Raw genomic sequence first — 25,505 nt, forward strand, 5'->3', positions numbered from 1 at the left:
GGCCCAGCCGCTCCGCGGCATATGGGATCCTCCCAGACCGGGGCACGAACCCGTATCCCCTGCATCGGCAGGCGGACTCTCAACCACTTGCGCCACCAGGGAGGCCCCCAAACCTTCTTTCTCAATACTTATGATACCTATATTCAACACACTTTAATTTCTTAAAGTTTCTTTTTTGCCTTTCTCTGCTCAAGTTTACAAACTTTCCACTGTACTCTCAACTGGTAAATTTTCCTGCTAATAATCTGCTCTAGCACCCTAACATTAGAGAGTCACACAAGGATATAAGAAAGATTATGTAAGGTATATACATCATAGTAATTTATTCATCTACTTATTTAACAAATATTTACTGAATGACACCATGTATTGGGCACTGAGGACAGAGTGATGGGAAAACAAATAATAACTGAATAAATGATTTAGTGAGGAAACAAATATTAAATAAATGTGCATTCAATAAAAAATAAGTGCTATGAAGGAAAAATGAGTGCTGTGAAAGATTATCTTAGGAGGATCTAATTTAGAATTCAGGGGTTAAAGAAAGTCTCTTTGAATAAAGACATTTAGGTTGAAAATGAAAGGATGAGAGAAAAAACTAAAGGAAGTGAAGAGTAAGTAGGCAGATTTGGTGTCAGGAGTTTTAGAACAAGATAAACATAACTTCCTGAGGTTGAAGGAGATCATGTACAAGTCCCTGAGGTGAAGTGTTAGATGCCCCCACTGTACGAACTGAAAGAAAGAATGTGTGGCTAGAATAAGGGGAGCCAGGGAGAAATAGTAAATTTTAAGCTGGAGTGGTGGACAGGTGGCAGATACTCTATGAAAAACATTTAGGCCATTTTAAAGATTTTAAATTTTATCCTGTCTCTAATGGGAAATCATCAAAAGGCTTGGGTTCGAGGAGAACTATAATAGGAACATAAAGAATAATCAGAAAATCCAGTAACTTTTCAATAAATAGGTATGAGAAATGAAGTGAAAACAAAAGAAAGACAATTTCTATGAACCTGAATTTCAAGAACATACCTGTCTACATATCTCCTGGTTTCCACATTATCTAATGCTGTAATAATTATATCCTGCTTAGTATAGAACTCATCATTGTAAATCACCTCAGTGGCTGGACATACTTTGTTCAAGTGTGCATCTATCTTTAATTGAGGATTTATTTTCAGGGTTGCATCAGCGGCAGTATAGCTTTTAGGTTTCTAAACAAATAACATATAAAAACAGAAGAAATAAATGGTAAACAGGAAAAATAGGCCATGACTGAACTTAAAACATTTTTTATATGAAGAATAATGTAATGAGATCAGTTTTCATTTTTAATTTGTGGAAATTACATTCATTGTGGTCATGCTGCATTTAGTAATGCACATTAGAATTAATAATTCATACACTATTAATAAAAATGTAAATAACCTCTATTTTATAGCTAAGTGTTCTGTAATTCTTAAAATATTAGTTAAAAGTCTAATTAAAAGTACATTTTTCCCTAGTAATGAGGTTTGAATCGAGCAAGTGCCTAGAAAAAAAATGAGAACACATTCAGTACAATATTAGAAATCCAAGTTCTACAGAATATGAACTCTCAGAGGTATGGTAACTTAATATCAATATTTTGGTACTAAAATGTTTAAAAAATTTTTACCATTTCTGGATGGAAATATTTAAAAAATTATTATATATGTTTCAGTTTTATAAAAAGAGTACTCTTTCTTTTCTTTTAGAGTTAGTGATCATTTTTAAATCACTGGTGTCCTTTCAGGTGCTATCATAGTTTATTTGGGAGTACTGGCTCTGACACTAAGTATCTATAGATCATTCAGCTTGAACGAATCCATTTAGTTTTAATGGTATCTGTCTCTTCTCATATTGTTAGACGGACATGTTTTTACTTCTCGGTGCTATTAGCATTCATACATACAAACTGTAAACTTGGTTAGAAGTGTAAAACAAACAGGCTTTAATAGTTCTTTTATAAGTAAAATGCACAAAGGTCAGTGAATGAATCTTATCACATAAATTTTAGTTCATGAGAGACCCTGTTACTTAGTTCTTTGTATTTGGATAGGTGAGGTCATTCAGTTAACTATGCTACTATATAACTATAAAAAAGTATGCTTTAATTACTTTTCTGTTCATGACATTTCTTAGTTTTACTAAGATTCTCAATGAGTTATAGAACAACAAAGTGAAAAAAAATTCTGAAGAGCAAATTTGCTTGACTGACTAAATTGTTTCTTTTACTGACTTACATATTTGGACCTCCATAAAAAAGACTGAAAATAAGAATTATTTTATGATAAAAAGGGATGTTAAGTAATCAAACAAGATCAAAAGAGCAAAAAATTCTCAAACTTTACCTGTTTTGTAATAAAGGTTAATAAAAAAGACAGTGCCAAATCTGTCATCTGTTTTTATATCCTAAGATGTTTCTAAAATTAAATACATAGATACATCTTGATTATAAAATGAAAAAAATACTGCCCATCATTCACAACTCAGATTTTAACACCCAAAATCAATGCAAAAACTAATTTTTATATTAAAAAATAATTATATATTTTCTCTATGGTCATTCCCATTATTTGATATTTGAGAGATTCTAATAAAATAAAGAAGATACTATGCTTGTTCAAGCACCATTTTCTGTTTATAAAAAGGAAACTCTCTTCTTTTTTGTATAACAGAATAGATGATTCAAATTTGAAACAGTATAACAACACACCTGTATGTGATGAGGACGAAATAGGAACTGTCTATTCAAGTTGGATTTTTCTATCAAGTCAGGATCTGTTACTGTAACCTAATACCGAGGAAAAAAATGGCTGAAATTACATAAGAGATAAATTTAAATCTACTTTGCTTTTCTCTGAATGACTAAAACAACTCCCACAAGCTATTCTAAATTATTTTGTCTGGTGAAAGTTATAAGAATACAAATACTCCAAAACTGGTTACCAATACTACTGTTTTTATACTTATATTTAATGACAATGTTTAGCATAGGAACATGTCAAACAAAACAGCTGAAACCAACTGCAACTCCTACTCAAAACTTTTTTTTAACTATTCATAACAAAATAAAGGTTTAACATCACTATCACATTTTAGAAACGTAATGGATTAGCCATAGAGGAGTTAGCTCTTCTTTCTATACATATTTATTCTCAATCTCAATTGATTGGAAAAGAAGCCTGCATGTTTCAATTTGAAAGCTCTTGCTAAAGCAGAGGTCTACAAACTACAGTGCAGGCAGGCTGCCTGTTTTTGTAAATAAATTTTACTGAACACTGTCACGCCACTTTATGGCTGTTTTCATACTGCAATGGCAGAGCTCAGCAGCTGTGACAGAGCCTTAAGATCCACAAGCCTAGAACAGTTACAATCTGGTTAAGAAAAAGTTTGCAGACCCCCATTCTAAAGGATGCAAGATTAAAGTAAACAGATCTAAGATAATCTAAAAAGTACTCATAATGCATTTGCCACTTAAGCTAGTATTTGTAAAAGATTTCACTAGAAGCAGTACTTCTCAGAGTGTGTTGATTTGTATTCACAAACACATTCACTTTCTTTTAGCTGACATTTCCGATATATATATACATATATATGTATATATATAGATATGTGTATATATATTTTTTTGTTTGTTTGTTTTGTTTTCAACAGTTCTTTGTAATTACGTGTTAGAGGGTATCTTTTTGAAATGGGGAATAAAAAAGCACAGAAAATGTCCTTTAAGAAAAAGCTTAATCAACGTATACTTATTGTGAATACTGATTAAAAAGCTTTTTCTTCTACCTCCCCCAACCCTACTTTTTATCCACTTTTTTTTGTTCTTGTTGTTCTTCTACTGGATTGATCAAGTATTCTTGATTCTAATCCTCCCTCAATGCCGTCAACCCCTCACTGAACTGATTTGGAAGTTAAATCTCTATTTTTATGTGGTGATATTCAAAATTTTAACATGTACATGTGACTTAAGATCTAAAATTAAAATCTCCATCTTCCTCCTGAACAACTGGAGGATATTTGAACTCTCCCTTCTATTTCCCATGATATCAATGAATATTTTACTTATTCTTAACCAGCCCACCCCCAAACTGGTCAATATTTTAATTAAAGGTTTTAAAAATTAATGCTTATTTAAATCTAAGAATGTTGATAAACGCCTCTACTTACCCTTGCTTCACACATTTCCTATATTAATCCATAGTTCTTTCAGTGAGAATAAGCAGTAATCTTTCATCATTTTACTAGTCAATTATCTTTTTTTTTTTCTCTTAGATAATTTAGCTGGGTATAGAAATCTAGGGTTGATAATCCCTTCCACTATGAAGATATGCTTCTCTATCTTCAGGTGTGCATTTATTGCTGATGAGAAGTCTACTAAATAATCTCTCTTTTTATCTTTGCTTTTGATTTGTTTGGGATTAGTTTACCTTTTCAATCTGAACACACTTGTCTCTTCAACTCTGGAAACTTGTCTTTACCCTTGGAATATATTACTTCTTCTCCCTTATCTTTACTCTCTCTGGAAATTCTACTACACTTATGTTGGACCATGCAAATGTATCCTCTTTCATGTAAAAAAAAAGAATCCTTCTATACTATATTTTGGGTATTTATCTTCTTTTCATCAATTCTCACTTCAGCTATATTTGAATTTTAAGTTCACTGATTATACAAAAATTCTTCCTTGGCTTTTTGTGAAAATTCCAGTGCCTTTTTCCTCATGTTTCCATTCCTCTTTCTATGTCTTTGGTCATTTTTAACTTTACAGTTTGTTTGTTCTATTATCTGTAGCACTCCTATTATCTATAGTTCTTACAGAGTTAATTCTTCTATTTTCATTTGCTGATTCTTCCAGGTGGTACCTTTTTCTAGTAGACTGTCATTTTTCATTGTGAATTGTCTTGAATGGATGTTGACTTCTCTGCATAGTCCTATGTACTCTCAGTGTGTAAGCATCACCATGATGTGGTTTTGCATTTGTTTTAATCAGAGGTTTCAACGGCCCTAAATTTGTTATATTCATTTCTCTTCTTGAAGTTTTTATATGATATAATTTTGGACCCCATACACCAGTGTGGTGCAGCTCTGAGTTATGATTTCTCACAAATGACTTTCTTTCTAGTTAATGTATTGGACATATGTTCAAGACAGAAACACTTGTGAGTCACCACAGCTTTTAGCTCAGGAATTAATTTCCCTCTTGGTTCCTGGAACCTGGGGATTTTTCTTTCCTTCCTTCTAGTTAGTTTGGCTACATATGTAAACACGTCAAAAAATAATAATTTATACAGCAAGACTATGCATTTGCAGTAGGCTAGAAATCTGTCCACATTAACTTACCTTGTTTTGTTACCTGAAGTAAGTAGGTTTATTTACTATAGTTCTTTTCCTGACTTTTATATGCTGATATGTATTATGAATTTCCAAGGAGTAAAGGAGGTGATATCCAAACTTGTGTAACCAAGGATTTTTTTTAAGAAATACTTTAAAAACTACCAGAACTAATAGTCATTTGTGGAAAACAATTTAGGAAATGCTGAGCAGGAATAATATAACTGTAGGACATCTGCCTGTACCTGTGAGAGTAAGTTTAATAAACTATAAAATGTGAACTATTAAATAAATTTTAGTCATTTAATTACTCACTATTAGTCACCATGATAAATCTATGACATCACCACTGTAGTGTACATCTTAAAGGCAAACAGCATCAATGAAATACATTTTTATTTAAATATATGACATGGCTTTCCAGTTAACTGACATTTATCATCTTAAGAATTTATATTGTATACCAAAGTTTACGCTACTCACTCTTCTTTTGATACTCACCAACTGAAACAATATCTGAGTACTCTGCAACTTTCTAATGTTAGCTTCTCCCATCCTAAATATTTATTTAATAATAAGTAGTATCTAATAGAAATAACAGTATTAATGTGCTTTATTGTTTGAAAAGCCCTTTCACATTTGATCTTCATAATTACATTATGAGGCAGGTAGTACAGATAACAGTTTCACAATACTAAAGAAAGAAACTGAGGAGCAGAGAACTCAAGTTATTTGTCACAAGGTCACATAAATTTTGAAAAATGGTCAGGGTAGAATCAGAATCTTCCAATTTCTAGCCTAGTGGCCCTATCCTCAAAAATCAATACTTCAGATCCATGCAGTCAAACATGATTCAAAACTGGGCAGCAAAAGAAATATAAACTTTTAACTCTCAAGGATTTATATCTTACCATTCCCTTCTCTTTGCCTGTGCCAACACCTAGCAAAGCAAAATTTTTTAACATTTCACAGCCTATGGCTCCACATCCTACCTATGGAGAGGAAAAATAAAAGGTATCAGATTAAATAAAATTAAAACATCTACTTACTAAAGAGCAATTTCATGTTAATTTTCTTCAAATGCTAAGTTACAATAAATACATACTTTTAAAAATAATTTGAACTTTTAAAGTAACTTAAAAATCATTTTACTTTAAAATATTTAATGGTTCATGATATCATTATAAGTATCTCAATTTAAAAAAAATGTATAAATCATAGAAGGAAAAGCATAATATTTATAATTACTTTAAAAAGAAGACATTTTAATATTCCACACAAAAGCCAAAGTTTGAACTCATTTTTTATATAAGATGGAAACAAACAGCATGAAACAGTGCAACATTACAATTAAAAAGATTGTTTATACACAATTTTCTAAACTCATTTGATGAATATAACTATTCTAAGACTTTTAAGTAAAAACTAATAAGAGATTCTACATGCAGGTAAAAGCTTAAGAATACTGCTGATTTTCAAAATATTATTTAAAAAATGAATAATAAAAATCAGTAGTACTTTTAGGACTGATTATAATAATTAAAAAAAATAAGTGGCAGGAGAAGTCATCTTATGCTATTGGGGAGAGCTTCCCTGCCAATGCACTAAGACATTTAAGAAAGATAGATCCACCTACATATTCCTACATTTGGTAAGAAAAAACAAAAAAAAACCCAAACCCCACAATTTTTAATGTATTTCTAGAAAATCATTTAATGTTCAAAACTATTATACTCGTATTTTAACTTTACATGTACTAATTCTCTAGATGATGGGTTGGCAAACGTCTTCTATAAAGGGCCAGACAGTGAATGTTTTCAGCTTTGTAAGCAATATGGTCTTTTTCACAACCACTCAGCTCCACTATTATAGTATGAAAGAAGCCACAGACAATATTTGAATAAATGGGCTTGGCTGTGTTCTCCTGAAACTTTATTTATAAAAACAGGCAGCAGGATGGATTTGGTCTGCAGGTACAGTTTACAAATTCCCGTTTTAAACATTTCCTGAATGTCTACTATGTTAAAAACTGTACTCAAATTTTCTTTAATAAATTAACTTGATATACAATAGCAGTTTGACTGTACTATTTATTCTCATTATTATTCCTACTTACTAAAAAGATATTCAAATTTTGTAGCTTCCGACACAAAGTGTCTCCAATGCAGGCTCGTAAGGCATCATATCTATCTCCTCTGTAGAAAACAATATAAACCAAGAAAATAGAATGGCATAAAAAAACATTATTAAGATTAGTTTCATTGCTGCTAGTACCAATTTAATGAGTTTCTTCCAAACTAACAGATAAATTATCTTATTTGAAAGAGAAGAAACTTCATAAAGAAATCAGTTGCTTCTTTTTTCCATTTGACTTAATATTCTAAGTCCTAATGACTTAAGCGAAGGTCACTTTAGTTTATCTGGAAAAAAAATTTTAAGGCAGGGATTTTTAATAAAGGTTTGTAGAGAAGACTATGGTTGGGCTTTGAAGTTGTTAACCCACTTAAATTGAAGGCAGAACTTTGGGTTATGTGTATTTTTGGGAGAATGAATTCATAAGCTTTTATCAGATTCTCAAAGAGATATGTGACCCAAAAGGTAAAGAATGACTGATATAAATAAAAGCTGCAGGTAGCAATTGTTTTCATCTAAAATCAGAATGGTGTTTTGAAACCTAACCATTCTCATGATATAAATTTAACACTTTATATTCATTATTTATAAAGTGGTAAAGAGATACTGCATTATTATGACACAATCTCTAAGTAGAGAAGAAATGACTGCAGAAGTGAGCTAGGAGAAAAGACATCTAAAACAAATACATGTTTGCACAAAAACTCTTAATCTAGTTCCTTCTTATAAACATACAACTAAGAAAAAAGCAACAAAAAGGTCAGTATTACCGTGGGAGAAATTCTTCACGTTCAGGTTTGCCTAGGGATTCGACAATATCTGCTGCTTCAATATATAACTTAAAGTAGAAAATAAAAACATAACTTACTATATAGAAAACTAAATTGCTAGAAAAAGTAATTATCTTCTGTAGTTATTTAAAGATCATTAAAGAAAACAATGATAAACATGCTGCTTCAGAGTAAAATAATGGATTAAAAAATATAATTGTTTCTTATGCAATAAACATTCCTTACATTCTTTCATTGAAACAATGGTTAAATCTGGAGGAACTGTAAAAATACATAATTTGATTCATGTCATTTAGCCATCTTACAGATGATATATTCTATTATTAACAAACAAAAGGAAATTTCACCTCCAAATCTATTTTTTATAACTACATAAAAACTTCTGGAAGCTTCATTCAATTTCAGCTACATTTGAATAATCTGTTTACTTTTGATAGGAAAGTACCTAGTCCATATTTAATTTCCAACTTGGAAACTATGTCGTCTGTAATTATTACATACACTACAGAGGAAATGGTCTAGGAAGCCACAATTTCAGCATTTAAAATAATATCAAACAGAATTAGTTCAGCTTAATGAAAAAAAACCCTGAGTCTCATTCTCATTTTCATTTTAAGTAACTTATATGGCTAAAAAACGTGAACATCACCATGAACATGAATAAATGGTTATTTAATTATAACATAGAATCTATATTAATAACATAATTTATATTACCCATGCTGCTAATAGTTATATCTAAACCAGACATTTATAATTGAACTTGTACACTGTGCTAAAATAAACCAAATAATCCAGCAGCAAAGTAATATTAATTAATAGCATCTACAATAAATTTACAAATTTTAATTATTAAAGCTAAATTTAAACTTTTTAAAACATAATAAACAAGATCAATGTTATATTCAAATGTTTAAAATTAAAAAAAAAATAAAGGGCCTGAAGAGCATCCTTTGATACACTTTGCCAATAATTCCTTCTGGTAATAGAAACCAGGGTTTTTCCATCTTGTGATGTTTTTACCCTATATAGTTCTCAAACTTTTACCATTCCGATGCTTTCCACGTTTAGAAGTTTATACCTAGAAATTAGGGAATCTGAAGATTCATGATGCCAAAAGACTCCATGGAACAGTTCAGGAGTCCTGAAAGCATGTGACTGCTAAACTAACAGTAGTGGAAACTAAATATAAGGATAAGAAAATTCCTTATATATAAGGAATATAAGAGTGAAAATTCCTTCATTCTCACAAGTGAGGGAAATACATCCTAGAATACAACTCTGGGTTACATGACAGTAGCCTCAACAAATGATCTTGTCAGCTTCCATTACAGAATTAAGTTTTGGTGGCACATCACACCTGACTCATGCATCAAAAAATAATTTAAGGTTGCTTTTATAATATATTAATTAATACTATGTTATAATTCATAACAGACATTCATTATATGGGTGAATAATTCAACCTTAAGTACAAAAAAATATTAAAATAGAGAACTAACCCACTGGCACAAAGGAGAAAACTTTCCTGTCACAGCTTTCAATACTTCTTGGCTGGCAACACCTCCTACTGCTGCAGCAAGTGGGGGTAAAAAGCCTTGGGCAGTCCAAGAGAGCCAACGCACAATGTCATAATTTACTTCAGGCTGAAACACAAGCCATGAAAGACAATAATCTTTACAGTATTCACGTGGTATACTCAAAATTTCAATAAATAATTATACCTTAACTTCTAAAAGAGCTACTCAATTTCCCTAATAGTTTTTAAGTCCTAAAAAACAGTCCCAATCTCATAATAAAAGATCCAATTCCATGTCAGTTACCTTAAGCAGTATATTTCATTACCAGTACCTGCCCAATTTTGCTTCTTTACTCTTTATGTTATGCTAGGGAACAATTTAGAATTAACTGGATTATCTACCGTGATGTCGGACAAACAAAACCAGAATTTTAAAAAAACATGTTTTAATGAAAACTATGGAAAAACCTTGCACCTACATAAATGAAAAAAAAAATGACCCATAAAAAATGATGAGCTATCATTTGTGCTTGAAGTGGCAAATAAAAAGTAAAACTGTAAAAAATGAGGCAATACATTGTTGGAAAAGGCAGTTTAGGAAAAAAATTGAGAGTAATCGCACTTTTGTGTACAAATCTAAGAGCCAATCGTCACAAAGTTCTCATTATCATACTTAAACTGAAATGATGTTTCTCAAAATAAAATTTATTAGTATTTTTAAGGAAAAAATGGAGAACTGGATTTTGGAGCTATTATTTTAGCACAATTTCTTATTTGTCACAAAGATCTCTTCATGAGCTCTGGCTTCTCTTTCTCTTCCTATCCTTTCAACATCAGTAACTAGAATCTTAACCTAGGATCCAAGTAGGGCTCAATTTATCTCTTGAAATTCTATGTAAAATAACAGTACTTGTACATTTAGGGGAAGAAGGAAGGCTTTTATTACATTATCAAAGATATCTATGATACAAAAAGAGGTTACTATCTACTCACATTCCACCCACTCCATTTCAATTTTCTATATCTCACTATTTTACAACTATTTAGCACTAAACTCAACTCAGATTACAATTTCATTTAAGATGTGGCATTTCTGGATGCAGAGATATTGGTGGTACTGATATTATTAAAAACAATGACAAGAATGCTAATAGAAGCCGGTAATTTGATTGAGCATCTATTTTGAGTTGTATATTAAGTCCACATATAATCTTCAAAATAATCCTAGGAAATATAATTTCTATCATACAAATTAGAAAACTGAGACTTTGAAAGATTAAGTAATTTACTCAAGATTTTACTGCTAGTAAGTGGTGAAACCAGGATCTGAACCTAAAAAGTCCAACTCTCCAACTCTATTCTTACCATTAGGTTACAGTATCTTACAAGATTTTATATTTTTTAATAAACAAACATCCAAATCTGGGGAGTTTTTCATCACCCTAGGATAATGACTAAGGCCTATATCTGAATTTCTCCACACGGTCTCCAAAAGATGATACATATCCACAAGAAGAGAAATAAACCAGTGGCAGGGCTTCAGCATTACTAAGAAACAGAAAATATGAACTTTAAATTGCCTGTAAATAGAAAAACAAACACCAAACCCCAAATGAACTATTTCTGGACTTCATATTGCTGCAAGCCTGAGCAGAGAACAGGAAGTGTGTAATCACAGAAAAAAGAATGAAAGGCCTAATGTGACAAAGCACAGTCAAAATCATCCTGAGAAAACAGAAGGCCCATACTAAGTGCAAAAAATACTGAACATGTATGAAGTCTGGCAGATCTCAGCAGTGGCTATGGTGAAAGAACTTCCCTGGGGAGAATGATGTAAATAGAAAGGGGGAGATATCCCTTGACAGAGAAGGCTAAAAAAGGAAGTAAGAGAGGAAGTTAAGTAGGATTTGTCAGAAATCAAAGAGATCCACAAGATATATCAACACGTATCCACCAAAAAATTTTTTTTAATTAAAAAAAAATCACCTATTAAAGAAACTCCTTTTCAGGAAGAGAAGAGGAAGAGGGGCTCTAGAAATAGAAATCTGAAAAAGCACCCAAAACCCTTACCCTGTCCAAAAGCATATACAGAAAAATCAGTTTACCAAACAAAGCAGATGTAAAAAGGAGACAGAAAATTGGAATCAAAACATTTTAGTACTGAAAATTTCTCCCCCAAACTAATTACAAGGCAGAGTAAATTTGACTGAGTGAATTATATATCAACAAACACTTGGAGATGTGGAAAACAAACACAAAAAACCCCACCTTGAATCAGAAATTTAATAACTAAGAACCAAAATGATCCATTCCACCTTCCCCAAAGGGGAAAAATAAATAAATAAAAGAAAATATGAATCTATGAATCAAAATGGGCTCATGGTATACCTAGAAAAATTGACTGAATGATCAATCTTGAGTTATAACTTGGTAAAACTATTAGATTTCACAGATGAAAAAATACACAGAAGAAAAAAATATACAGGGCCCCAAGGCAAAAAGACCAGATTATTTATAAAAAGTAAGAAAAGTAAGCTGACATCGTATTTCTCAAGTATAAGATACAAAGCAAGATATCAAGGAAGAAAGTTAACAGCCTTGAATTTTACTTTCAGCCAGGCTCCTTTCAAGCATAAAGGTTACAGAAAAAATTTGAAATGTGTTAAGAACTCAGGGAACACAGTTAATTCTAAGCTCCTTCTGAGAAATGCACCAGCGACTAAACCTGATTTCAAGTCTTACTATAAAGCTACAGTAATCAAAATAGGACGGTACTAGCAAAAGGATACAAACAACCAATGGAAGAAAATATTGAGTTCAGAAAGAGCCCTACACATATGTGGTCAATAAATTTCTGACAAAGATGCCAAAAAAACTGAATAAAGAAAAAACTGTCTTTTCAATAAATGGGCTAGAATTATTGGATATTCATACACAAAAAAATTAACCTTGATCTATGCCTGGCAAGATAGAAAAAAACAAATTAATAAAAGTACAAAACTGTACACAGTGAGTTCAAAATGTATAGTCATGTACACGATCTATACTTTGTATGGCATAGAAATATAAACTCACAAAACAATAAACCTTCTAGAAGAAAATACAGGGGAAAAGCTTTATGATTTTGAGTTAAAAAAGGGCACAAACCATAAAAAAGAAAAACTGATAAACTGAACTTTAGCAAAATTAAAAACCTGTGCTCCTCAAAAGACACTGTATTGATAGTAAAATGAAAAGACAATTCACAGACTGGAAGAAAATATCTGTAAAATGTGTGTCTGATAAAGGACTAATTTCCAGATTATATAAAGAATGCTCTCAATTAATAAGAAAACAACCTAATTAAAAACCAGGCAAAGATTTGAAAAACTGAAGTAGAATAATGTCAAGTAACTTGCTTACTGTCACAGAGTCAATAAGTAGCAAAACTAGAATTTTCAGGATAAGAAAACAGTAATATATAGATTTATATGTTACATAATTTTTGATGGCCATAACTTTGAACATTCACCTGCTCTTCCAAGGTTTCACTTATAGATGTTGCTAGTTTCAACAACTCTTCTGAATCTTGTTGGCATCTAGGATTCAAAATAAAACACCCCAATTTCAATGTTCTCAATTGCTATAAACAGTAGGTCATATTCAAAACTGAAATTTAAGAAATGTGTTGAAAACTGTGGATTACAAAGTGCTTACTGACTTTAAGGTAACTGGTTTATAAATACATTACTTCAAAATTACTTCAAAATCATGCTCACCTAAGAACAGTATATAAATAATGTTTAGTTTTAAATATACATGGCAAAAACTTTTTGCAACAATACGAGGAGGTAAAAAATTCTATAGCGGATCCATAATTTAATAACTCAGATTTTTTATTTTAAAAAGTTATAGCTTTTGAAGACTTCAAAATGGGAAAATTCTTATTTAGTATAACTTCATTTTTATAAATTGATCTCTCCAATCCTACCAGAAAAAAGACCAGGTCAGAAGTGTTTATACAGTTTGGTGTATCTAGTAGTATTACAAAAAAAAAAAAAAAAAGTTATTTCAAACAAAGAACATTACCCAGTATTTGGCTTGCGACTATAGTTCTCCTGAAACTGGTCCAAGGCAAGCATGGCTGAGTGAATCTCTAAAGGTGCCTATTTAGAACATTAAAATTTGGTCAATATTTATTGAGTGTGTAATATGTGTCAGGCACTGTGCTAATGCTTTTAAGACATTATTTAATTTAATCATTATAATAAATGTATTTGATTACTATTTTTTATCTTTATATAACAGATAAGGAAGATGAGACTTGACTTCAAGGTCATAAAGCTATATTTAAACAAAGATCTAAGTTTTTTTTTCCCTGTTGTGGCCTCTCCCGTTGCGGTGCACAGGCTCCGGATGCGCAGGCTCAGTGGCCATGGCTCACGGGCCCAGCCGCTCCGCGGCATGTGGGATCTTCCCAGACCAGGGCACGAACCTGCGTCCCCTGCATCGGCAGGCGGACTCTCAACCACTGCGCCACCAGGGAAGCCCAAGTTTTAATCCCAGGCTTTATGACTAGTTTTTATTAGGTTATCCATATGAAATAAAGTATTACCAACTGAACAAAGGAAACAAAATGTCTGTACAAGAGCACCGAATTCCTTTTCTTTATTAACATTTACAAATTTGGAAACTGTTAATATTGAATATAATTCTTTACTTATCACAAATACATTCACTGCTACAAAACTGATCCAGTGATTTAAAAAAAACAGAATAAATGCTTCCAAGGTTTTTACGGAAGAACTATGTATTATATAAAACTCTACATGGTTCAGAAAACCTTTTAATATGATCACCTTTGCATAAATTAATGAAACCACCTTTACACTATCAAACCTGGTATATCATTATAAATGTGAACCTTTTTCCTATTATTCTAACATTTCCATTTTATAAATTCCTATTTTTAATCCCTGGGCATCAGTTCTAGATACATGAATACGACTTTTATTTTTTAAAAATCCGACAGTCTGACAGAAATCTTCATAATCTCTTACCAATCCCCACCTGCCTTTCTCAAACCTGCAAAGCATTTATTTACCTCAGGTTTGCTAAAATCCGCAATAAGGCACTTTGGATGTTTTATCTGCTTCTCTAACGGTTCCTAACAGAAAAAAACAAACAAAACAAACAACAGAAAAAAATTCACTATTACTTCGGAGCAAGCACATGACTACTTGACAAACTACACAGAGCACTAAAAGCAGTGGCTCCCTCCCAAAGGTCTGAAATAAATAAGGTTGGCTAATATGTTTTAACTGAAATATAAAATAGCTACCATTCACTGGTTACTCCTTTTCATATTATCACACTTTATTTTTTTTAATGTTACATGCAACTAGATAACCTGCTCCAAATAGTAAATTTGGGAAGAATTGGTAAAAACATTTGTATACTCGAAAAAATCTACAATCTTAGTCAAAGAGCTACCATATTTTTTTGATACCAAGTTATCAGGACTCGTTATGCCTGACATAACTTGAATAAATACCCAGTTAAAATTTTCTGTGTGGAGCAAAGAACACACCAAGGCCAAAAAACCCAACCAACACTCCACCACCACCTCTGCCCCCCCAAAAAAACAAACCCAATCTGAAATTTACTTGAGGCATAACTAAAAATTGGGGTAAATGGCAAGAGGAAGTAATGCACAAATCCTCCTACAGCAGATCTGACTAGCTGTAGCATTTTAATCTGTTTAGCTCTAACTTTGGCTTGAACAAAACCTTGTAGAGGACTTTAGTTAATAATTGCTCTGGAAAAGAAAAGGCAGTCAAGTTCAAACCTTGAGAATTTGCAAGAAAAAACAGAGACGTATTAGACAGCTTATACTGAGAAGTGGCCTAAGGATTTAAGCAGCAAGAGGCTCCTTGGTTCCTTGATACAAGTAGCCTCTACATTCTCTTTATACAGATACTTACCTTTCCTTTCAATGCCAGTTTATGGGAATTATTTAACATTTCTAACATATTACACTATTTCTTGAAATCCAAAAAATTAAAAATTTTAAAACCTGGATTAACAAATATGATAAATAAAATATTCCTTTTACTTCAAAAATGTAAATAACTGAATAATAAAACAGAACATATGCTGAATCAATGTTTATTAAATGTTTCAAATATATATTAGTTACATCTTTTGTCTTAGGAAGTAATTATAAGAAGTATAATCAACTCTTTGATGATTCACAAAGGAGTAGTTCCTTTGTGAACTATATGGATGGGTATTGTAGCTGTAAATTCTTTTGCTGCTATCAGTTTATTTCCATAGATTGATTCCATTTTCCTGAAAGTGGGTACAAATTAAAAAACAAAATCTGTTCAGCCTTTGAATTACTTTTATTGCTTTTTTCTCCCTGCCATTCTCCTGTAAAGAAACATTTTTTTAATCAGAAAAAAAAAAATACTTACAAAGCAGAATGTTTTAGGAGTCTTAACTTGAACAGCTATCCCTCCATGTAAATAAGGTTCCAGTTCTCTAGTATCACCAATGGTAAAAGAAAATGGTGATACCACTAAAAGGAGGAAAAAAGAAAACCATTACATACTGATATAAGTATTTAAATTTGAAGATTTATCATCATAAAGATGTTATTTTTTCATAGTTTACAAAATTAAGAAGATCTCAGTATAAATCATTTTATTTGGTGGTGGGTGGAAGTGTGGGGAGCTAGACAGATTATTTTTCCCAAACAAATATAAGGACTTAAGAAAAAATGGCCAAGAAAACTTGGAAGGAAAAAAAGGGTATGAGAGGTGCTTATTATTAGATATTAAAATACTTTATAAAGACTCAATAATTAATATACTGATACTTTATATATATATAGTTCATAATAATTAAAATAGTATGATACTGGCTCATGAATAGACAGGCAAACAAACAGAATAGATTCTTCAGTAACAGACCCACAAGGGCCACAATTAAGGTGGTATCTCAAACCAGCAAAGAAAAGATACTCAATACATCTTTTGGAAAAAAAGCCATCTGGGAAAGTATTCCAAATGGATAAAAGTTTTAAATACCAAAAAAGATGACAAAAAAATTATTAGATAAGAGCACAGGAGAAAAGTTTCTTTAAAACTTTGCAGTAAGGAAGGCTTTCCTAATTATGACTCAAAAGAAAAAATTGAAAGCTTTGACATCATATACACATAGAGCCATCACAAGCAAAGTCAAATGCCAAACTAGAAAAAAATTTTTGTGACTCATATTAAAAAAAAAAAAACTCAGCAAATATGCCCTACATATTAGGAGTTCTGGGGAAAAATAACAACTCAATGAGAAAGTGGGCAAAGGACAGATGATTTACATTAAAGGAAAAAGAAATAGCTTTAAAACTTAATAAAAGATACTTAATCTCATTCATAAAATGTAAAATGCAAATCAAAATTATACTATACCATTTTCAATCATACATGAGACTATTCTACAACTACTGATGTGAAAGGACCATCTAGATGTTTAGTTTAATGAAAAGGCAAAGGGCAGCTCTAGTCATAATATGTTACCTTGCATGTAAAAATGCATAAGGAAACCTGGAAGGGCACACAATAAACTAAGAATAGTGGACAGGTAAGTGGGAGCCATAGGTGGGCAATAAAGTTTTCACTATAAAGATTTGCCTTCTATTTTTTTAAAATTAATTAATTTATTTATTTTTGGCTGCATTGGGTCTTCGTCGTGCATGGGCTTTCTTTCTCTAGTTGCGGTGAGTGGGTCTATTCTTCATTGTGTTGCACGGGCTTCTCATTGCGGTGGCTTGTCTTGTTGCAGAGCACAGGCTCCAGGTGTGCAGGCTTCACTAGTTGTGGCAATGTGGGCTCAGTAGTTGTGGCTCGCAGGCTCTAGAGTGCAGGCTTAGCACTTGTGGTGCATGGGCTTAGTTGCTCCGTGGCATGTGGTATCCTCCCGGATAAGGGATTGAACCCGTGTCCCCTGCATTGGCAGGCAGACCTTAACCACAGTGCCACCAGGGAAGTCCCCCTTTTATTGTTTTTGAACGATTTGCTTATTCACAAAATTAAATTAAATAAACAAGGTTTATATATTAAGTAGACAGAAAAGGTCAGCAGAGTAAACATCAAACTTAGCTGCTGCTACTTCTGGAGTAGAGGGGAGGTCTGAACTAGTACTCATTTTTAACTCTACCTAAACATATATACATATATATATCTAGAATAAGCATATATTGTTTTAGCTATTTAAAAATGTTTTTCAAATAACAGAAAATTACTTTAGAGCAGCAAGTACCAACTTATAAATGTTAAGAAAAAAAAGTTTCATAAACTGCTACCCTATTCAAATATTCTCACTCTGCCCAAATAATTTTTGGTACAAAATGTGGGTTTTATTTTCATTCCTTGATATCCAGTGGCCTCTCCTGTTAATATATACATATAGCCTCAAGATTCAGATCCAGCACCACAATCCACCACTGCATGGCCCCCAACACAACAAAGGATAATCCTAAATAGTTAGTTGAGTCAATTTATGCAAAAACAGATAAAAATTCTTTAATATCAGTGATCTGAATCTGTATTTTACATATTTAGATATAGTCTGGTAAACATAATCCAACAGTTTTGTTACCAAAGATTTTTTTAAAATATTTATTTATTTATTTATTTGGTTGCGCCGGGTCTTAGTTGCAGCAGGTGGGCTCCTTAGTTGTGGCTCGTGGGCTCCTTAGTTGCAGCTCGTGGGCTCCCTAGTTGTGGCATGCAAACTTTTAGTTGCGGCAGGCATGTGGGATCTAGTTCCCTGACCAGGGATCGAACCCTGGTCCCCTGCACTGGGAGAAGAGTCTCAACCATTGTGCCACCAGGGAAGTCCCCAAAGATTCTTAACTATAGATCCAAAGTTGTTTTCGTATAAAGAGTTTGTAATAGGGACTGATTTTTTTTTCTCTCCTAAGGATCCATCTTATCATTAAAAGAAAAATAAAAGTAATCCATTTACTAGTTTATACACTAATCACATAAATATACTTTTAGAAAGTAGGCATAGAGGGAACTTTCCTCAACATAATAAAGGCCGTATATGACAAACCCACAGCCAACATCGTCCTCAATGGTGAAAAACTGAAACCATTTCCACTAAGATCAGGAACAAGACAAGGCGGCCCACTCTCACCACTCTTATTCAACTTAGTTTCGGAAGTTTTAGCCACAGCAATCAGAGAAGAAAAGGAAATAAAAGGAATCCAAATTGGAAAAGAAGAAGTAAAGCTGTCACTGTTTGCAGATGACATGATACTATACATAGAGAATCCTAAAGATGCTACCAGAAAACTACTAGAGCTAATCAATGAATTTGGTAAAGTAGCAGGATACAAAATTAATGCACAGAAATCTCTGGCATTCCTGTACACTAATGATGAAAAATCTGAAAGTGAAATCAAGAAAACACTCCCATTTACCATTGCAACAAAAAGAATAAAATATCTAGGAATAAACCTACCTAAGGAGACAAAAGACCTGTATGTAGAAAATTATAAGGCACTGATGAAAGAAATTAAAGATGATACAAATAGATGGAGAGATATACCATGCTCCTGGATCAGAAGAATCAATATTGTGAAAATGAGTCTACTACCCAAAGCAATCTACAGATTCAATGCAATCCCTATCAAACTACCACTGGCATTTTTCACAGAACTAGAACAAAAAATTTCAAAATTTGTTTGGAAAAACAAAAGACCCCGAATAGCCAAAGCAATCTTGAGAACGAAAAACAGAGCTGGAGGAATCAGGCTCCCTGACTTCAGACTATACTACAAAGCTACAGTAATCAAGACAGTGTGGTACTGGCACAAAAACAGAAAGATAGATCAATGGAACAGGATAGAAAGCCCAGAGATAAACCCACACAGATATGGTCACCTTATCTTTGATAAAGGAGGCAGGAATATACAGTGGAGAAAGGACAGCCTCTTCAATAAGTGGTGCTGGGAAAACTGGACAGGGACATGTAAAAGTATGAGACTAGATCATTCCCTAACACCATACACAAAAATAAGCTCAAAATGGATTAAAGACCTAAATGTAAGGCCAGAAACTCTCAAACTCTTAGAGGAAAACATACGCAGAACACTCTATGACATAAATCACAGCAAGATCCTTTTGGACCCACCTCCTAGAGAAATGGAAATAAAAACAAAAATAAACAAATGGGACCTAATGAAACTTAAAAGCTTTTGCACAGCAAAGGAAACCATAAACAAGACCAAAAGACAACCCTCAGAATGGGAGAAAATATTTGGAAATGAAGCAACTGACAAAGGATTAATCTCCAAAATTTATAAGCAGCTCATGCAGCTCAATAGCAAAAAAAAACAAACAACCCAATCCAAAAATGGGCAGAAGACCTAAATAGACATTTCTCCAAAGAAGATATACAGACTGCCAACAAACACATGAAAGAATGCTCGACATCACCAATCATTAGAGAAATGCAAATCATAACTACAATGAGGTATCACCTCACAGCAGTCAGAATGGCCATCATCAAAAAATCTACAAACAATAAATGCTGGAGAGGGTGTGGAGAAGAGGGAACACTCTTGCACTGCTGGTGGGAATGTGAATTGGTACAGCCACTATGGAGAACAGTATGGAGGTTCCTTAAAAAACTACAAATAGAACTACCATATGACCCAGCAATCTCACTACTAGGCATATACCCTGAGAAAACCATAATTCAAAAAGAGGCATGTACCAAAATGTTCACTGCAGCTCTATTCACAATAGCCTGGATATGGAAACAATCTAAGTGTCCATCATCGGATGAATGGATAAAGAAGATGTGGCACATATATACAATGGAATATTACTCAGCCATAAAAAGAAACGAAATTGAGCTATTTGTAATGAGGTGGATAGACCTAGAGTCTGTCATACAGAGTGAAGTCAGTCAGAAAGAGAAAGACAAATACCGTATGCTAACACATATATATGGAATTAAAAAAAAAATGTCATGAAGAACCTAGGGGTAAAACAGGAATAAAGACACAGACCTACTTGAGAATGGACTTGAGGATATGGGGAGGGGGGGAAAGGTAAGCTGTGACAAAGCGAGAGAGAGGCATGGACATATATACACTACCAAACGTAAGGTAGATAGCTAGTGGGAAGCAGCCCCATAGCACAGGGAGATCAGCTCGGTGCTTTGTGACCGCCTGGAGGGGTGGGATAGGGAGGGTGGGAGGGAGGGAGACCCAAGAGGGAAGGGATATGGGAACAGATGTATATGTATAACTGATTCACTTTGTTATAAAGCAGAAACTAATTATATATATATATATATATATATATATATATATATATATATATATACACACTTTTAGATGCCCTAAAGGTAAAACTGAGTCACTCTCAACTGAACAGGTTTAAACATGCTGTCTCTGAGTTACATGACATCTGGAAATGTCTTTAACTCTTTTAAACATGGCTGGAGGAAAATCACAAACTATGCAGAGTAACGCTGCTATAAATTCATTATTTTCAACTTCAAATGGGCCCTAAATGAAGCCTGATGATTTTTTAAAATGTTTACTCTCCTCAAATCTCTGGCCCTACCACCTTACCTCTCCTTTGGGTCATGATTTCATCTCAGTCCACTGACAAAACAGATTCCTGCAGCTTCTTGCCAATAAATCCACTAATCTGCCTGCAGTAACGTCCATTCATCCCTTTATCCAAGCCACTGAACAAAAACATGTATCTTCACTTGAATACTTCACTATCACCTCACCCAACAAGCCTAGACTGTAGTCATTATCTCTCTCCAAAACCTGCTCCTCTTCTTCCACTCCCTAATGTGTAAATAAATAAGGTGCCAGAATCTTCACTCACCTACCATAAAGTTTCCTCTTAAATGTCTTAAGACTCTTGTTATCTCAACTCCCACTGTCACCCCTGCTATATTATACCTTTAAGTTCCTTGAATTCTATCTTGCTTCTTACTGTTTGTCTCTGCACAGAATATTCTTTTCATCATCTTCGTAAGCCAATGCAATCAATTGTAATCAAGACACCCTGTCCCCACTGCTGCAGTACCAAAAGTGAGTAGGTTTCCTTGCTAAGGTTAGAGTTCCCAGAACGCCTTTTCTCTCTTTATACCATCACTGCTGAATGTTAGTATCCCCTCACTTGGATTAAATATCTTGAGGCCAAGAATTGGATCATGTCTGTCTGAGCTGATGGTGTGTTCTTGACACTGAGTATAGTGTCTGAACTGTAAACATGCTGAAGAATGGATAAGTATAAATGAATTAATAAAACACATAAACTTACCAGTTATTTGTTGTGTAGATCCATTTAAGCCTGTCATTCCATTAATTTCTCGAAATGTTAGGAATTGTCCTGTTTCAAGTTTGTGAGGACGATTTTCAAGGCAAGTGACAATGCCAGGATTAGCCTAGAAATAAGAGTAATATACTAAAAAACAAGTCCATGTATTCCTTTTTGTACAATTTCCAAATCTCACACAAAAAGGAACATGTTATCATAAAATTCTCAAAATAACCAAAATTCCAAGCCATTCTTCTCCTTCCATATTAAAAGCAATGCTTTAAGGAATTGTCACAAAATAGTGACTTATCATTTTATTATGTGATTTTGAAACTTATTTTATTATGAATGTTTAAAATATAATTTCTATGTTTGGGGGAAATAGATTCCACAAGGGAGTTCAAATATTTCACAGATGCAAAGATTCTTGTGATTTATAAAAAACATTCAAAGTGACTGAATGGTAAGTTTCAAAGTCATTCATGACAGACTCTGTGTACATAAAAGATGAGTCTAACTTTGAAGATCAAAGAAATGTAAGAATGGAGGATGGAAATTTAGAGCCAGGAAAGTGGTAGGTTAAAGCTTATCCAACACTTTAAAGCAAAGAAATATTATGTACCCCTGCTTATCAAGATAAAAACAGGAAGGAATTGGCTTATCTCATCTAAAAGGTGCATGAGATAGGTCAGACACCAGGAAATTTCCTAACTGCATATAATCCATCACATTGCTTGAATAATGTGATAATAATTTAATTTACATAAAACCTAATGGAAGTATAATTCTCTTTCATAAGTGTGTAGATTCTAAAAATTCTCTTGCTGTTTAAGTGTTTGAGAAGTACAATTATGATCACAAACATGTAGATAAAATTAATGTAATGTGGGTTTACTAATATCTCAACAAGAATAGAATTCATAAGGACTTTAAGGAGAAATAATTTACAGATAAGTTAAATGGGAACGTTTATGATATTTTTCTAATTTTTTATGGATAACCTCCATATTTCCTGCACTATTCAATAAAAGACAATATCAGTGCAATACAAGATCCCTTGGAGCTTATTCTAACTCTATAATATTCTTAGGGACAAACTAACAATAACTAGAGAAGGTAAAAGGCTGAACAATAACCATTCTGTAAGCAAAGAGATACACAAAATGATTTTTCAATGAATTTTTTCTTAAAAAGGGGTGAGAAAGGCAACATTACACTGGGTTTAAAAAGAAAGCATAAAGATAAAAGCACAAATACTATTCAGTCAAAGTATATTATCATTTCCTTATGTTTGGTTTCTTTTGAGCTTTAATGTAAATTGATCATTAAGAATGCAAATAAAGTTAATGATTTAGGCTAAACTACAGAAAGTAGTAAAAATAGATCATAATAATTTCTCCAATTCTTTCAGGGAATAAAAAATTAAGCTTGCATGATATTAAGAGAACATGGTTAGAAAATTCAGAGTTTTTGATTTGAAGGTTAATTAATTCTTAAACTTTTCTCATCTTCCAAATAATGTTTTAGAAATATAACAAATTAGAAAAGCTTTTGTTTATGATGACTTAAGTGTCCATCTTCCTGGAGTCAGAGTGTTGGGCCAAGTGACTTATGACATACTTAGTACATCTATGATCTGACACAATTAACAATTCAGTAAACACTGACTCACAATTCATGTCCCATAGGAACATGACAGAGAACAAAATTAAAATTAATGACATAAGCAAATGTTCATCAATTGTTAAAAAAGTTAGATGGAATCCAGAATATTCTCTCTTAATATTCTAACTTCAATTTTAAACAAATAAAAAATACTGCATATTACAATATTTTGCTAATATCACCTTTTAAAAAAGTTTTCACATCAACTTAAAAATATCAATCATATACATATACAATAATATACGTATATAATCATACTTGCGTTATATTTGAAATGAAAATCTCTTTTGGTTCTTCTCCTGTTGTATCTAAAACTTCAAATTCATCACCGAAATCACAAAACAACCGTGACCAAATTCCATGTATATCTGCACTGATGAACTGTGAAATGAAGAAACAAGTTCAAGCTTATACATTTATATAAAGAAAAAACAACCCTCAACTATCTTAGGCCTTTTGGTAATAATTTTATTTATAATTAAGCATATTATTTGAGGTATAAAGTGACCACAAATATGATAATTTGTTTGTGAATTGGTTTTGGAATCAAGGATTTTGGTATTTCGGACTGGATATCTAGTTTTAACAAATTAGAAGCAACATCAGCACACCATCATTGTATATTCTATAATTTTTAAATAACAAAAATCTGTGCTTTGCCCTAAAAATCAAGCATAGAATATAAGAAAGATAACTTGGTTTGACGGTCTAGCAGTGAATTCTTACCTTTCATTTTAGAAAAGAAGAATGGAGTGTCATTCACCAAAAGTGGTAGAGTTGAAGGAAAATAAAACAGCTAAAAACTGAGAGTGGCATCAACAGGAAAGGGGCTGAGGTACTAACAGTACACATCGGAATTATGAAAGGTAAGAATCAGGTTCTTTTATTTTTTTTTTGTGGTATGCGGGCCTCTCACTGTTGTGGCCTCTCCAGTTGCGGAGCACAGGCTCCGGACACGCAGGATCAGTGGCCATGGCTCACGGGCCCAGCCGCTCAGCGGCATGTGGGATCTTCCCAGACCGGGGAACAAACCCCTGTCCCCTGCATCGGCAGGCAGACTCTCAACCACTGTGCCACCAGGGAAGCCCAAGAATCAGATTCTTAAACACAATCATAAATGTTTTATTGAAAGTGATTTTTATAACATATACACATTCTCCAGTCTAAGAAAATGTAAAGAAATTATTTTTGTGCTCAGTTATTTTTAGACATACTGATAATAAAGAAAAAGTCTTAATCTGTAACACACATGATCCTGTATAAAGTGATATTTTTCTAACAAAAGCTAAAGTCTATTCATATTTGGGCATAAGAATGTAGCCCATTAAAATAATTTATACCACCTATTATATGAGGTAGTGAAATAGCTAACAGAAGACTACCTCCTACTTGATCATGCACTGCCTTTACTATCAAAATAGGTACCTACAGCATTTTTTATGAGACATAAAACTAAGAAGATAGTTATAACCTTTTTTTGTTGTTTAAAAGCTGCAAACTCAAGGACAATTTCTTTCTTTGCAAAACAACTTTAAAGTATGAATATATGCATCAATCACATAAAGATTTTAGTTTACAACCTTGTGTAACTGTAATTATTTTGTAAAACTTTTGAGTTCTGTTCTAAGTTTACTGACTACTCTGTCTTATTCATCTACTTAATTTAATTTGTGAAACAGAACACAAATGTTCTACAGAGTATAAATA

General features: G+C 32.7%; 1 protein-coding gene across 1 annotated transcript in view; it reads right to left on the bottom strand.

Annotated features, from left to right (window-relative positions):
* The window catches only part of UBA6 (ubiquitin like modifier activating enzyme 6), a 91,158-nt gene that overhangs the window by 20,571 nt on the left and 45,082 nt on the right, over positions 1 to 25,505 (bottom strand). The window contains exons 8-19 of the mRNA XM_082629481.1: positions 24,057 to 24,179; positions 22,137 to 22,260; positions 16,251 to 16,354; positions 14,879 to 14,941; positions 13,864 to 13,940; positions 13,307 to 13,373; positions 9,779 to 9,922; positions 8,256 to 8,323; positions 7,469 to 7,547; positions 6,264 to 6,344; positions 2,735 to 2,812; positions 1,030 to 1,211 (exon numbers count right to left, since the gene is read on the bottom strand). Of these exons, the coding sequence (XP_082485607.1) occupies positions 1,030 to 1,211; positions 2,735 to 2,812; positions 6,264 to 6,344; positions 7,469 to 7,547; positions 8,256 to 8,323; positions 9,779 to 9,922; positions 13,307 to 13,373; positions 13,864 to 13,940; positions 14,879 to 14,941; positions 16,251 to 16,354; positions 22,137 to 22,260; positions 24,057 to 24,179 (1,190 nt within the window). The remainder of the gene's footprint in view (positions 1 to 1,029; positions 1,212 to 2,734; positions 2,813 to 6,263; positions 6,345 to 7,468; positions 7,548 to 8,255; positions 8,324 to 9,778; positions 9,923 to 13,306; positions 13,374 to 13,863; positions 13,941 to 14,878; positions 14,942 to 16,250; positions 16,355 to 22,136; positions 22,261 to 24,056; positions 24,180 to 25,505) is intronic.

Source organism: Mesoplodon mirus (assembly GCF_964341445.2).
Source record: "Mesoplodon mirus genome assembly, chromosome: 2".
Taxonomy (NCBI): Eukaryota; Metazoa; Chordata; class Mammalia; order Artiodactyla; family Ziphiidae; genus Mesoplodon; species Mesoplodon mirus.